The sequence below is a fragment of the Antedon bifida genome, chromosome 11 (assembly GCF_963402885.1).
Source record: "Antedon bifida chromosome 11, ecAntBifi1.1, whole genome shotgun sequence".
NCBI lineage: Eukaryota > Metazoa > Echinodermata > Crinoidea > Comatulida > Antedonidae > Antedon > Antedon bifida.
This window is the reverse complement of record NC_136236.1, coordinates 18,437,053-18,453,720: the sequence shown is the minus strand read 5'-3', so window position 1 is coordinate 18,453,720 and position 16,668 is coordinate 18,437,053. Positions and strand designations below refer to the sequence as shown.

General features: G+C 32.4%; 1 protein-coding gene across 7 annotated transcripts in view; it reads left to right on the top strand.

The window, feature by feature from the left end:
* The window catches only part of LOC144855481 (cadherin EGF LAG seven-pass G-type receptor 1-like), an 89,411-nt gene that overhangs the window by 63,930 nt on the left and 8,813 nt on the right, over nt 1-16,668 (top strand). For 6 of the 7 annotated variants that reach the window (XM_078713364.1, XM_078713363.1, XM_078713361.1 and 3 more), the window contains 17 exons: nt 2,937-3,196; nt 4,312-4,489; nt 4,720-4,916; nt 5,238-5,444; nt 6,215-6,401; nt 6,668-6,908; nt 7,992-8,174; nt 8,680-8,803; nt 9,183-9,386; nt 9,812-10,050; nt 10,186-10,252; nt 10,575-10,654; nt 13,354-13,522; nt 14,027-14,110; nt 14,871-15,057; nt 15,599-15,631; nt 16,421-16,465. In XM_078713364.1, the coding sequence (XP_078569490.1) occupies nt 2,937-3,196; nt 4,312-4,489; nt 4,720-4,916; nt 5,238-5,444; nt 6,215-6,401; nt 6,668-6,908; nt 7,992-8,174; nt 8,680-8,803; nt 9,183-9,386; nt 9,812-10,050; nt 10,186-10,252; nt 10,575-10,654; nt 13,354-13,522; nt 14,027-14,110; nt 14,871-15,057; nt 15,599-15,631; nt 16,421-16,465 (2,685 nt within the window). The remainder of the gene's footprint in view (nt 1-2,936; nt 3,197-4,311; nt 4,490-4,719; nt 4,917-5,237; nt 5,445-6,214; nt 6,402-6,667; nt 6,909-7,991; nt 8,175-8,679; nt 8,804-9,182; nt 9,387-9,811; nt 10,051-10,185; nt 10,253-10,574; nt 10,655-13,353; nt 13,523-14,026; nt 14,111-14,870; nt 15,058-15,598; nt 15,632-16,420; nt 16,466-16,668) is intronic. The other variant, XM_078713365.1, reaches the window with a different exon arrangement.

The following is a 16,668-nucleotide window of genomic DNA, read 5'->3' as shown; positions in this document are numbered from 1 at the left end:
GACCAAATCAAGATTACCATAGCCCATAAAGTTATAAATAAATATTGAAATGATTTTATAGATTGATATTGCAAAAAAAATCTGTTTTGAAATGTTACGATCATATTCAAATTCATATTACCTCTCCTGTAATCATTAATTTTACTGAACTTTTTACTTGTATATTTTAAAACTGTTTTACAGCTGTAAATTATCCATTCTTTAAAATTGGAAGGATATTTTTGATGTATAAATAAATTCACAATGATATGATAAAGCAATTTTGAATATATAAATGTAAATATTGTTATGACTATAAACCCACTTGAGACAGTCGGTTTCAATACAATTAGTTGACTGATAAGCCGCGGCAATGGTTCTTGAACCGTGTCTTTGTACGTGTTTATTCATTCAGTCGCTGTACTTTGATACATCTGCCGCGTTTTTTGTTGATCGATTTCAATTTTAATTATTAGTCATCATTAGTATGATAACATCTTTTGTAAATTCATAAAACCAGCATAAATCAGTACAAACATCATTTGCATCTATTAATGTTATTTGCATATTATCGATACAATGTTTACGAGTGAAATGGTACAAATAATTTCATGAAGTAAAAAAATAGAACATTTCATCTTTCACGAATAATTATTTGTTCCATTGTATGAATATAAAAACATTAATTATTTATTTTATAACTCGGCTACATTTATTCAAATAATTTTCATTAAACCGAGTGTCTAGGCCAACACCTAAATCTTTCTTTAGAATGGCAGCGCAGCAACTTTTATAATATGCTTAGGTTTGATCAATGTTCACTTTTTTGTCACCTTTTGCGCATCACAAATACAAGCAACAGTACAAGACAATAATTCCTCAGTGTGTAATTATCTAGGCCTATCTAAATAGAGAATTTATGCTGTTATGAAGGAAAGCTAAAGCCTTATTGCTCTCGTGGGTGTCATAACGTAATGTTGACAATTTCAAAGTATGGGTTTTGAAGAATAATTATATAATAATTGATACTGTCATATTTGCAGTTTACAGGCACAATACATATTTCTTATGGTAATTTTTTTATTGAATTTTTTTAAATAAAAGAGAACTTAAAATCCTTGTGAATCTATACAAGGTATACTTATTCAATTTATTCTTATTTGATTTTGATATATTGTATTAAAAGGATAAAGAAAAGAGAGATTCGAACTTGGACTCTCTCTTTTGGTTTGAGTGCAGATGCCCTCAGGGTCCATGAGCGGTAACAAATTATTTGTATTAAAAATATAACCATTACTGTGTCATCAAATATGTATCATATAATCATATTTGATATTTTTTTGTTGCTATAATCATTTTATTAGGTGATCATTTAGAATAAAATGATCACCTATTGTTATTGTATAAAATCTTTATTATTTTTTTTCTTTTTATTGTTTCTGTACACTATTTTGTGTAACAATTATCTCAAAAAGTTTAATGTCAATGATTACAAAAATTTCAGAATATCTTTCAAATAATATAACTTAATCCTAATAAGCTTTCCAGCGTGATCACTCATCCGTGACGACATTTATACGCCATTTTGCGAAATCACATTATCAATCATATCTCCATAATTCATTATCACATATTAATGAAATTCACTACACGTAAACTTCAGATCAAGGGTAAAAATATTAGCAAATAAATTTGCGTGATATCGCGCGTTAAAAATTTAAAATGCTCAAAATTAAGTTTTGATCAATTTAGAGCATGAATTAGGCCATTTGCGTGTTTCAAAAAATTACTGCGCAAAAATGCGTTTTTGCGCGCGCGATACTTAAAACGCGTAAAAAACATGAATTTTTTTTACAAATCTCATTCTACTCACCATCCTTAGTACATTCACCAAATTTGAGTCAGTTCCGACTTAAAATAACGCTATACGAGCACGTTAAAAATGACAAAATGCGCACATTAATTTTACAAAAGTTCTGAAAATGGTGAAAAATAGGTCTTTTTTAAAATGAAAATAATTCTTCAGAATGCAAGATGACCCCCGATTTTTTTAACTTATTCTGGAAGCCATTGAGTTGTAGATATGAATTCATGTACACATTTTACGTACAAAATGTTTTGACGTCATCAAATGGCCACTTGAATTTAAAAATTAGGATTTGTTATCTTTTTGTGTAGATTATCACATTCAACAGAGCGCATCTTGGTTATGTGTGCTCGAATTTCGCACAACTTTCAGTATGTGTTTGCTTAATTAATTATCTTTATCATGAGTTGACACTATCTTCATTTTAATGACGTCATCACGCGTAAAAACTTGAATAACGTAGGCCGTGTAATTTCACCTTCGCAGTAAATTTGAATATCTTACAGCTCTTCAGAATTGAAGGTTACCTTGATGATTATAATTTATTATGAAAGCTGATGAAATGTAGATATTAATTCATATAAAAATTAAGCCTATCGGATGTTGTGACGTTAACATATGGCCAGTTGAAGTGAAAAAGTAGTTTTTTCATATTTTTCGTCAAAGTTATACACAATTCAAAGAGCGTGCACAGCGCTTCTACGTGCCAAATTTTTTTCCAAATCTTATATTTTTTTGCTCAATTAATTATCTTTCGAAATTGTCATCTTAAAGTTTAGTTTGATAACGTCATCATGGCAAAAAATTAGAACATGTGTGTCCCGTAATTTCACCTATGCTACACTGTATATAGATATACAGTATATACTGTACATATTGTATATGGCATATAGGCACAACTCAGCACTATAAGCATATAATAGGATGGCATACATCAACATTTTCCGATCGTATGTTAACGTACGTGCATGTTTAAAAAAAATTAATTTCAGTAAAATGATAAAAATGATCACCTATAATTCGTCAAAGTGACGAATTAAATTCTAGTTTTCTTTAGTTTCTACAATATTTTTACAATTTATTTTTACAGCTCATTTTGGCCCTACGTGTACCGAAGCATGCGATCTAGACGTTTGCCAGCACGGCTCAGAATGTTCTTTAAATCGCAACACTGAAATGGGCTATGGATGTGAATGTTCCTCGTCCTTCTATGGAGATCATTGTGAAAATCGTGTTGAACAGTGCAGCGATGGGCTATGGGGATTCCCGATTTGTGGACCGTGTAACTGTGATCCTAATCTCAGTGAGAATTCAGCGTGTAACAAAACTACTGGAGAGTGTACTTGCAGAGTAAGTTTCTTATTTTACTGTAATAAATTCAAATGAAACAATTTTGAAATTATTATTATATAGTACATATAGATATCGTGCCTAGCTTACCTGGATAAACCAACGATAGACCCTCTCTTCTCAAAGCGTAAGATATAAATTTAATTCATTAAACACCCTATTTCTATATGGTACTGTCTGGAAGGGTATACATTTTCTCAGTCCTGCAACAACATTGTAATTGACTGTTTGTACTCCAGCCTAATAAGCATAAGAATTTTAATTTTAAATATTTAAATATTTCAGCTATTGAAAGGTACTGTTTTGTTTATACTAAGTAGCAAACCTGACAGATCATCTTGCAAAATGTTGATACATTGAATTCAAAGAAAGTCTATGCAATATATATCAGTTAGTTAGTTAGATAGAGCAGAAGGATAATGCACTATCATTTGTAATTTATTCAAAAATAACTGTAAATTATAACCTATGTAGAAGAAAACCTTCAAATTGCCCACATCTTTAAATATTCATTTGAGCCGAATGCTAATTTACTTTGCTCTCTCTTTTACGAGGTCACACAGGCCATAAATATACTGTTCCACTCTTACCTACTTGCATTAACTGTATAGAGAGGCATGAAGTAATATTATACAGTATATTGATACAAATATACATATACATGATATATACTAATAACTAGCTATAACAATCTAACAAAATGTAGCATATTGTTACTTGATATTGTCTTGTAAGTGTTTTCTAAATGTATGTGGAGGAATAATCTGTGACTCGCAGCCTACTGGACTGAATTGCGCACAGGTGTGGATGACACATACAACAATCGTCTTCTCCACTTCATGTCATATAGTTGCCGTCAAACAGTGCTCATTCGTCTGTCCCCCTACTACTTTTCCGAAAGATGAACAAGCCAGATGTGTATTGAAACTACTCCACTTTTTAGTCCTTATTCAGGAGAGCCTCAAACATGTTCCGATTGTATAGCTATAGTTTGCGGCGCCCCTGCCTTAACTGCTCGGCCAATGTGTTACATCGATGTAAAACCCTGGAAAAATTTGTTTAAATCTATTTTATAATAGTTTTCAATGTCAGTAATCATAATATTTCTTGTTTAGGCTTATCACTACAGAAAAGAGGAAGAGTGCCTTCCCTGCAATTGCTATGATCCTGGTTCGTACCGAGCAGAGTGCGATGAGAAAGGGCAGTGTTACTGCCTTAATGGCGTGATAGGGCAGCATTGTGATGAATGCACGGATCCGTTTGCAGAGGTTATAAAAGGAAAAGGATGTGAAGGTTGGTTTGTTTGTTTATTATTTACTAACGCACAATTGAAATTGCAGTAAAATGCAAAATAGGTTTTTTATTTTAATAATTTCAGATGCAAATTATACATAATCACATAATTACAAAAACAATAATAATATTTTTAGATAAAGGTCAATATAATAAGTTCGGGTATAAAATTTAAAATATGATCACTGCTTTAAAAAATTGATTATACATATTCTTGTTTATTTTCGTAGTAATATACGATTCCTGTCCACGTCGATACAAAGAGGGCTTATGGTGGCCACGTACCAAGTTCGATAAAGTAGCAGTCGTTCGTTGTCCCAATGGTACAATCGGAGAAGCAGCTCGTGGATGCGATATCAATATTGGATGGCTTACTCCAGACCTGTTCTCATGTACATCAATTAACTTCATTGACCCGCTAGAAAAGGTATGTCAAAGGTCAATTTGAACCAATTGTTATCTGATTTGTTTGTATTTAATCTAGCCACAGGTATTGACATTTTGACATCATTTATTTAACAATAGACATAAAGAAGAAAGGTAACAACACCACTAGCTAGATCACTGAACTTATGCATGTGTTTTTATGTATTTAGACAGTGGCCAGAAACTGAACAAAACCAAATCATAAATTCACTACAAATTTCACAGGCTGGCGTGTATACGGTTAAGCTTGCGCAACTGTTATTATGTACCACAGAAATAAGCCTATATATTATTTATATATATTCTTTCTTTCATCATTTAGTTGAGGTATTTAGACAGTGGCCAGAAGCTGAACAAAACGCTTTCTATCGAAATCGTAAATTCGCTAGAAAGTGCACTGCAGAAAACTGGCAAACTGTACGGGAATGATGTGAACATCAGCTACAACTTGATGAACCTTGTCTTGGAACATGAGAGTAAGCAGAAAGGGTTGAACGTAACAGCTACACAAGAAAGCACATTCATTGGGGTAAGGTCCAAATAACAAAGTAATGTACAGTAGAACTTCTTTAATGGGACACCTCTATTCCGCTATTCAGGTGACATTGGTAGTGGAGCTGGTTAACGTGCTTGCCTTCCAATCCCAAGATCCCGGGTTCAATCCTGACCTAGTGCCAGGGTTGCAACTCATGACTCTTTCAACTCCACTCCCTAAGCCTCAAATGAGTCTGGGGTGAGGGGTTCTACTGTAAATGTACTATGAGTACTCATTTTTAACATCATATATCACCCAACTTTTTTGGATAATTGTTTACATGTACTGTACGTCTGCGTACATAATAGTGATATATGTATTATAATCATTAATAGATTACATTTTCATTGAGAATATATTCTATATTATTGCTACTATGGAAACGTACCTATAAATGACAGTGTGTTTATACAAACATTATTAATTGCCATGTCGTAAATGAATTACAATGTATGTATTTAATTAATGACATTAGTATTCAGTCAACGCAATGAATATATTAATTCTTTCATTTTGCATCCGTAATGTAATTATTGTAAGCCTTCTCTACCATGGAGACATAATAATGAACATAATTCTACTGCAGTAGCTGCAGTAAAATTGTTTTTCTAGCATAGATTTTAGTTGTCTTGTCACTGCAATAAACAGTATGTATGATTACCCCGCCCCCCAAAAAAAAAAAAAAAACTTGCTAAATAATCGCATAAACAGGGTCAACACAATGTTTTAACATGATTCCTAAAAAATGTATGTCTTTATTACAGAAAGTTATATCGAGTCTGAACCATTTGTTGGACGACGACAACTACTACCATTGGTCGGTTATTCAAAAGCAGTCTAAGGGCACTGTAGACATTATGAAAAACTTTGAACTGTTTTCAATAAATATTCCACGTGAATCCGACTCCATCACATACACGCCAAATTTTACTTACGCCACTGACACTGTTGGTAAGTATAATTAATGAGTTTTTGTTTCTGGATGGTAGAAGCAGACGATAGTCTTTGGTAAATTTAGCTTTCAGTCTGACAATAAGACAGAAAAGTTTATGACATCATTTTAATACTTTCCTATTAAGTAAATACTTGTGCAGTAGGTTTAAGTTAGGAATGTAAATTAAAACATAACTTTTTGTCTCCTTCATCTGTCTATTATGACGATAATGATGTTTATGTTCTGTCTACTTTTACGTTATAATATATTTTGTTTCTTTCAGTTATGAGGTTTCAGTTTTTAGAAAGGAACATATCAAATATGACAACAATCCCTCAGTATGAAAAGGATGACATTGTTGATGATACAACTCGCATCCTTCTGCCAAAGTCTGCAATCCAGCCTAAACCAGCTACATCCGGTCCCGGCTTGTCCAGCATGTGGGAGAATGTAGCAGTGGCCTCATTTATACTATACACAGATCTTGGAGCGTTATTACCAATGGTTGGAGACGATACCGTAGAGTAAGTAATAATTTCGTAGCTCGGTAAATTGCGCTTTATTTTACAAAATGGTAAACCGCAATGTGAACCGCATTGTAGTCTAGCTAGTCCTTTCACATTACCAATATATCTGTTATTATATTAAATATATATTTCCATTATTTAATCCTATTAATTTTCGGTTCTTCATAGATTTCATCTAAATAGAATAAATACAACATACTTAGTCTGCAAGCTCTTTCATTTATTTTCTAGTTAAATTTTACTTTCGGTTTTGATTGAAGATAAAGATTCGATTTTCGAGTGATACGATAAATTGAAGCAGCCTTGAACTTCACATATATATTGCCTTAACTAGTCATTCCAAAGTAGTTTAAATTCTCTTGACTCTCGCTTGCATCGTAAATGGATTTGTTGGATCTGATAGTAAATAGAAATGTTGATATTTTTACATAAATTCAATGTAGTTGGATGCTGTGCAAGGCCATATTAATAATTGGGCTGATGGTTTATTCCCATTACTATCTTGTTTACGTAGCTGTAATTATGTAGGTTGATATTTGGCTGTTATCTGGCTAGAATCTGAGTTTAATACCAGATTGTGCTTTAAGATTCTCATCCTTCAGATGGAATTTTAGGCCAGGGTTATAACTCACAACTCAGTTCCCTAAAGGTCAATTTACACAGATGAGCGGTAACGGTAATAAAAATATAGAATCTATGTTATTCCTTATCACTACAATACAATTAAACAATTGATACAATCGGACTGCATTCGTTTTGCCATCGATATAGGGAACGATTTGTGGCAACCAAGCACCAACCTAGGTCAGGTCAATTGATGTGCTGTCAGTTGTCATCTGGACCTAAAAACCATCAAACCTGTGTCGAGGTGGGGAGAGAGGAAACGCATCCCAATATCTCTACATGCATAATAAATTAACATGACATAGTTTGACTGTTGGTCGTCGCAAATTCAAAAAGCTTCCTTGAAAAAGAGACCCACAAACTTCAAGTTCTTGACCCTTGTCAACAATCCTGATTACAGACTTGACATTCATACTACAAACCTATTTATAAACATATTTTATTTCTAACAATTAGTTTGACATGCCAGTCCGAGTGTAGCGTTGTTGTCAACACACCTGTAGTGTCTCTGACGTTGTTTGATGCTCTGGCTAACGGCACAGTTAACAATCCTTTACCCGATCCCATCATCATTGAATTTAAACTGAATACAGACGTTAACAAGACAAACCCACAGTGTGTGTTTTGGGACTTTCTAATGTAAGTATCAATATCCGATTTCATTATAATTTTAATCAGTTGTAAAATTAACGTTTTGAAACTCTACAGACATTACGTTAATTCTCTATAGTTGATCATGATAGCTAGTGGGTAATGAGCAACGTGGGATTTGAACTGCTTACCTTGTGGTTGTTTATCACTTTTTAAATTGACATCATGTTCTTTAGCAATATTAAGCATAACGAGCCAATTCATTCTCACTTTCTCATTTATTCATTCTTAAAGCTCTGTCTACACTATCAAACTTTTGTGAAAAAAAATGTGATGTGCCCATATGGACACAATGATGTCATATCACTACCATATTTGGACACATTACACTTTTTTGTCAATCTTGTTTGATAGTGTAGACAGAGATTTAGTCAAAATCACAATTTAAATCTGTCAAACAATGTTAATCATCTTAGTCTGTTAAATAAATCATTTAATAAAAATAATAATTTTAAAAGAATATTTCAATGATCTTGTAATTTACTTCTTAAAGGAGCAATGGAAGTGGGGGCTGGTCAAGCAAAGGCTGTGCTTTAGAAGGTCAATCTAAGGACAAAGTGACCTGTGCTTGCACTCACTTGACCAACTTCGCTGTGTTAATGACCTCTAACCAACAGGTACAGTACATTGCAGAAGAATATCCGTGTTTGGGTTTATCTTGGAAAGCAACGTCATTTAGCATTGTATCAGTAGCGTACTCAACTAAAAAAAATGTGATGTGCCCATATATGGACATGATGATGTCATATCACTACCATATTTGGGTATATCACTACCATATTTGGCTACATCACACTTTTTTTGTCAAACTAGTTTGATAGTGTAAAGTCTGTACTGGTATCCAATTTAATTGGTTGGTGTTTTTGGGCCAAATTCTCAAATGTGTATGGCTAGGTTAATACACAAATTTGTTACCTTGTAATAAAGTTTGTCGTTTTCCCTAGTTCAGACCTACGCAGTTAAACGCATTCAATAATACTTTTTCTCTCTATTTAGGCAATTGATCCAGAAGGCATGGTATTGGATTACGTAGTCAACACCTGTCTAACCATCTCCGTTATTTTCCTTATGGTGGCGCTGTTTGGCTTCACATGTCTTTCGCACCTGTACTCCAACTTGAATAGTATTCATGTCAACGTTGTTCTGTCGCTCATAATTGCTGAGATTATCTTTATGGCTGGAATTAGCAGTACAAATGAAGTAAGCAGTTTTTTATTAGACAAAAATCTACTTTCTTCCCAAACTGAAATGGAATTTGTTCTCCCAAATTTGTTTCTATTCTTGCTATGCATTTCCTAAAAACAGGACATTGTGAAATATATATATTTTCAGATAACAATTTTTGGTTGGAAATTTTTATTTGGTTACTATAATTTTACACCAAAGAAATACTAGAGGCTGATTAAGAAACAGAGGTCAAATTTTTAAGCATGCTTGATCAAGATCATGCTATCCTGATAGGTCATATAGCGAGATTTTGATTTGGCGACTGGGGACCTAAAAAAATCATCAATTCGAAAGCTCCCTAATATAACTCCTAGGACATACGTTAAAGGTTAACTACTGATCGGGATTACAATAAAATAGTGTAAATCAATTAATTGGAATATTAATTTTTTCTGCAGTCGTTCTGTACGTTCGTGGCCATCACGCTACACTTTACGCTGCTGAGTGTCTTCTCGTGGATGTTTATTGAGTTCTTCCATCTGTATCGCATGATGACTGAAATACGAAACATAAATCACGGCCAGATGACATTTTACTACCTCGTAGGATACGGAATACCGGGAATAATAGTATGCCTGGCGGTGCCGCTGAGCATTGAAGAGTACAATATGCAAATTAATAGTAGCAATGAACACTTGTAAGTTTATTATGTTGATATTTCCAGGCTTTGCATCTTTTATTTGAATACTTTGAATTGATCTGTAATAACTTGTCATGATTAATGCATTGTGAAATAAAAATGAATAAACTAATGAATATCACTTTTTTTTAGTTGTTGGTTATCGATGAATCACAAACTTATATGGAGCTTTGCTGCACCCGTCATAGCGACTGTTTTCGTAAGTATTTAAATAGTCTGACAAAAATGAAATGTAAAACTATAGTATATCTATTGAACGGCACATTTGTTTAGTAGAAGCATACTGCATGCACTTTTGGTATTACATTTTCAACGAGCCTATAGCCATTGAACAGGTTGGGGGTGGGGGGAAGGTCGTAGGGTTCGAATGAAACCTAGTGCCCCGTCAAACTAATAAATAAATCTTCAGTAGTTACCGCCTCGCACACTTCTTAGTCCAAGTGCTGGCTTACACGCCCCTTCTCGCTACATACATGTGTAATTTTACAATAGAATGTATCTTATATTTGTTTGAATTTCAGTTCAATTTGGTGTTGTTTATCATGGCTCTTAGAGTCTTACTACAGAGTACTGATAAAAACGCTGAATTTGCAGGATTAAAGTAAGTACACGGATTAAAATTATTTTAAAATTTATTTTAAAATTTAAATGTATTGTTTTCAAAATATATCAAATGTAGGGGTAGGTGTGCATTTCCCCATGCAAACAAAGTAGGTGATCCAAATGATTTAATTGTGAATTTTACACAAAATCATTTCATTTCCATATATTTTAATTACAGTAGAACCCCTCCTTTGGAAAAACCTTGTTAAGAACGAGGACATTTGGCCAATCCTGTTAAAGGGACACTCCTATTAAGATGAAGATTTGTTGTGTCTTGAAGGTGTCCCCTTAATAGTAATTGTCACATTCATATTTTCTTCAACCCATTTTATTAAAATTTCATGTCATTCGAAGTCATATTATTTCATACATAACTAACATAGTACATAGTACACACTATATGTGGTAATTTACAAATAATGCATACATTAACACAAACTTTTGTTAATTACTGAAATCTATGTTCAAACAGTACAGTATCAGTGCATTTATTTCATTATAAACCATTATGTAATAGTTTTAAAATAAAGTCAACATTTAATTTAAAAATATCTGAATTTAATACCAGTAAAAATGATAAATAAGGAAAATAATTTGGAAAAATTCTGTTTTGTTTATTACTGAAATTCGCTGTTTTTCCACTTTTAGAAATTAAGTAATAATAAATGATAATTTAAATTGGTAAACGATCTAGAAACAGCGATTTCCGATTGACAGTGACAATACAGTATACTAATGGAGATTACGATTAATATTGATTTAAATATAAGCTTCTAGTCTGAAAACGCTTGCGACATTAAGCGCGTACATACATCCATCATCGTTAGTTAGCTTGTCTAAATCGCCAATGCATTAATTCCTTCTTAAGAATCTTGCCGTACTAACTTGTGGAACATCAGTTAGGAATCTACATTTCTTTGTCAAATATATTAATTGAAATAATTTTATGATATTTTATCATAACAATGGTATCATCACTTATAACTTTGTAAATATGAATGATAAATTGACTTGCCTGATAGTGCCAAAAAATGTTTTAAAATAATATACTAAATTATTTTAGTAATAATGAATAATATCATATGCAATATGTTAATTCATTGTTAATTTACAAATAACAAATCAGAAGATATATAATTTGAGAGAAATTGAAAACCACTCGGTAAATGGTGAAGAATATAAGGAAATATATGAGAGTAAAAATAGCTGCCCAACCAAGATTCGTCCCCAGAATATTCTGCTTGATATGTAGACATCCTACATCCCATAAGACCGCTGGGCTTCCAGATTGATACATCTATTATAAACATTTACAGAAGAAATTCAAATCTGTGAGAATGAGGAAAAGTCGCCCAACCAAGATTTGAACTTGGAACTTTCTGCTTTATATTCAAATGTTCTAACCATTAAACCACTGGAGCTTCCATAGTATTATTCATTTGATTGCATAGCGACTACAGTAGTACCGTACCCCTCGGTGTGGTACGGTACTGTATACAGTATAATTTATTTAAAAATAATAAATATATACATAAAACCTACAGTAAAATTACCCAATTACCCAATATGTATTCTACAGCCTTTTGTCCTTTCACCGAAATTGTATGTATGTCATTATAAAATACAGTGTTATCTCACAATTTAATGTTTGTTTTTTGTCTGTTTTTGTCTCTGCTTAAAACAGAGCCTTAATGTAAGTATAACACTACATTAAATTTACAGAGTTAGAACAGTTTTGTCGTTAATATGTTGAAAATTATGCAATGCTGCACATTTTATATATTACATTATATTTTTATGAATATATTTTTTGACACAAATATCTTTAAAATATTGCAGTTTAAGTTACACCTGCTTGCTATAAATATTATACCTGTATTTATTTTATAGTTCTGATGCAAAAAGTAGCATATTGAAAAAACATCTAGCATGTTAAAGTTTTTGAGATTTGTATTAATTTATGTTTTCATTTGAAAAATATAAATAAATGTACAATTCTCAAAATGATAGAATTTAGACAATAGGATGCACGATTACACCTCAACTCCCTACCTTCCAAAGTTGTTGTATATATTATAAATGTAACTCACAATTTAGTGTGTAATGAATGATTTCATAGAGAGAGTGACACGTACATACTAAATGTCTCCCTTACTAACGGTCATAGATTGAGATCTATCGCGGAAGCATGCATTTTGTGATGTTATCAATCAAGTTTTGAGAGGCTTTTGTGTTTATGTTAGGCCGGTAACATGTTGTTTAATGACATCTGAGGTTGGCTTGTTTATAGTATGTCCAGCAGTTCCTCTCCATAAATCATTTGCCTGTTTTACAATTTAAATTTGCTTTCTTCTTTTAATTGACAATACTGTTCCTTTTTTATTGATATCTTGTTATTACCTTTTTTTGTTCATTTGAACAAATAAAGGTAACAAAATATGCGAAAGGTGCCCCAAAATTTACCATTAAAAAAAAAAGTGTTGTCAAATTAAAAAGAATTTTTTTTTAAATTTCCTCAGGAGAGTGTAAAGTTTTTTTGTATGTTTGCATATAATTAATAATTTACATTCATAATATTTATATTATAATTTCTTTTAATTTATTTTAATGATGAATAAAAATGTTCATCTGGTTTTGAATATCCATGAATTATGAATAAATAATCCTAAATATTTGTATTTTGCTTCATGTTTTTAGGACAAGTTTGTGTGCGGCAGCCATTTTATCGCCAATCATCTGTATAACGTGGGTGTTCGGTCTCCTTGCTGTCAATCAAGATAATGACGCGTACTATTACCTCTTTGCGTTCTTCTGTTGCCTTCAGGGGCTACTTATGTTTTTGTTCCATTGCCTCATTAACTCAAAGGTAGATACTTGTTCTTAGTATTCAGTCATCAGTGCAAATATCATATCTATTTATTTCTTAAGTCTATCCATATATATGCCTCCTCCAAAGCTCTCTGTTTAATTCTCTCTTTTGATATTCTCAACTAGTTGTTTTTATATTTCTCTATCGATTTTGGATTTTCTTCTTTTCCTTTTCCCCATCCTTAGTGGCCTGCCCATCTCCATTTGTTTTTACCAATTGCTTTATTTATATGATAATATTCATTATTCTCAGACACAAATACAAAAAGAACATTTATTTTGACAAGACATCACATGTTTCCCATACACTGAACATTCAGTGCCCTAATAGCATCTGACTTTTAAAAAAAAATAAATATATTGCAGTATATTGAAAAACGTTAAAAATTTCAAAGCAATAGCGATAAGCTAAACATGCTATGAATTACATAAAATTGTTAAAAATTGGGAGAGTTGACTGTATTGTTAATTGTTTATTATTTTGTTATGTTTTTCTCTGTAGGCTCGCTATGCATGGTGGGTATGCTGCATGAAAATACGAGGCAAGAAGGTTGGTGATGATCTGCATTCAAACGCAACCATTTCTGTAAGTGCAAACTAATGGATATATACTAATTACAATGTCGAGATAATTCTTAATTACTTCCTACTATTACCTTCTCAACACCTAATTAGTGCCATGGGCATAGTTTGAGGTTATACTGTAAGCATGATTAGTGCATTGACTTGTATCAGGTACCAACTGACACTTTCATGTAAAGAAATTTCTATTTGTAGTATTATGCACCGTTGTTGTGCATTAAAGGCCTTCAAACAATTCTGTGGAATGAAATTTAAAGTTTACACACATGTATTTTGTTTTTAAGTTCTTGTATATACTGTAGGTTATCTTGTTTAGAATTGTTATTAGTCCTAAGTTGAGGAAATTTATATTCGGTTTATAGACTCACAGCAGCCATGTGTAGTGCTTACAATGTTAAGCTCTGTCTACACTATCAAACTTTATGTGATGTGATGTGCCCATATATGGACATGATGATGTCATATCACTACCATATTTGTGCATATCACTACCATATTTTGGTACATCACACTTTTTTTTGTCAAACTAGTTTGACAGTGTAGACAAAGCTTCAGTCAAGTATAGTTATCGTACATTGTATGACCAGCAGCTTTATGTCCCATTCAAAGGACAAGACTTTGAGAGTAAAGTAAGGATACAAGGCAATATGGCACAGACAGGTCTCGAACACATGCCTATCACATTGTCCAATTGCCTTCATTACACTAATCTCTCTCTCTTTTAATTAATGCCTGAAATTAATTTAAAAAAAATTTATTTGCAGCGATCTAATCTCGCATACAAAACAAATGAGGAAAATCAAACAAGATTCAATGTAGGAATTTCAACAACATCTACGAGTAGTAGAACAGGAAGTAAGACAAGTAGCTGCAATATCTACCGGCCCGAGGGCTACCTACGTACGACGGCAAGCACATCAACCGCCACTCCATCCTATGACTATTATCCAGGTACATTTTCAATGTTGATGAGTTGTATGATAAATATTGATACTATCAATCTTGTACAAATGTGTTCATTATTTTCTTCATATTAGAGTCAACTTTCCCAATAACAGACATTGTTGGACTTGCCCAAAAATATATGGTTTCCCAGAATGTCTGGTATGCATGAAAGAAAGTCTAGTTTCTGGTTTTAAGGGTTTTACATCTGTAAAGCTCTGTCTACACTATCAAACATTATGTGACAAAAAAATTTGATGCACCCATATATGGACATGATGACGTCATATCTCTACCATATTTGGGCACATCACACTTTTTTGTTGGACTTGTTTGATAGTGTAGTGCTTTAATAAGAGAGTTGACTGTAATTTCATATTTTGATTATTATAATTGCATGCAAAAATGGAAAAGCTTTGGTACCTTATAGTGAAGCAATTTAAATATATAAATGTGCAAAAAAAAAATTATTATTGAATTATAGTTTGCTTGTGAAAGTTGTGTTTTGTAATGCATGTTGTAAAATGTTTGCGTTTCTTATTATTTTTAGCTTATTTCAAACCTCGAACTACAAATCTAGATGGTAAGTTTCACCTCTCCTCATTTCCAACCCCACCCCCATTATTTCCAACTCCAACCCCACCCCCACCATTTCCATCCCCACTCCCACCAATCCCAATCTGATACCCACCCCCATAATATTTCTAAAACCTTGCTTATTACTAAAATGAATTGCTAATATGTGAACTAACATGTGTTTTCAAGAATTTAATATTCTGTATTTAGTATATATAGCCATGTACAGTATTATGTTCTTACAAAAACAAAATCAATGTTTATCAATATTATTACTATGGTTAATGCTTTTATATGATTAAATAGCCTTTGTGGCTGTCCATAGATATATGCAACAAATGTACACATGATTTATTCGGAACTGTTTTACTATTTATTTTTTTAAATATTGAAATTGACATATATAAAAACCACCTTTCTCTGATATTACAATATTCTATAACAATAATTGTATGTTTTTAATAATTCAAAATATAATTATATATACCTTTTGATAATTATTAATGATTTAAATTTGTTGTGTTTATCTATAAACTTAATAAAGTATATAATTTGTTTACGTAAAGAAATATGCTCCTGGGGTAAATGTCACAGGGAGCAAATGTCCACTAAGGGGGAAATACTGGGGCAACCTGTCCAGGTGGCAACCATACTTATAAATATATAATAAAATTTGAATTGCAATTTATGATTTTGATGTTAACTAACATCATAGTATTTATACGACATACTTCATTCTGACCTTTGAACTATGTGCATGTCATTTTAACCCATCATGCTTCCATGCTTCCTACAGATCCAATGGCTATGCAGGTTAGACCGCCTCTGCCAAATCTAATGGGTAAGTTGGATCTGCTTACGGTGATGCAGTATCATAGACACATTCCGTGATACAGTGTCATATGTGACATTGTATAATACAATGAAGCTATATTTACCCCAACCTTGCAAAAAATTCCATCATGTGACACACATGTGATGCTGTATCATGAAATTTGTCTATGATACTGGCAAATTATGCCACATACTGTACAATTAGAATCG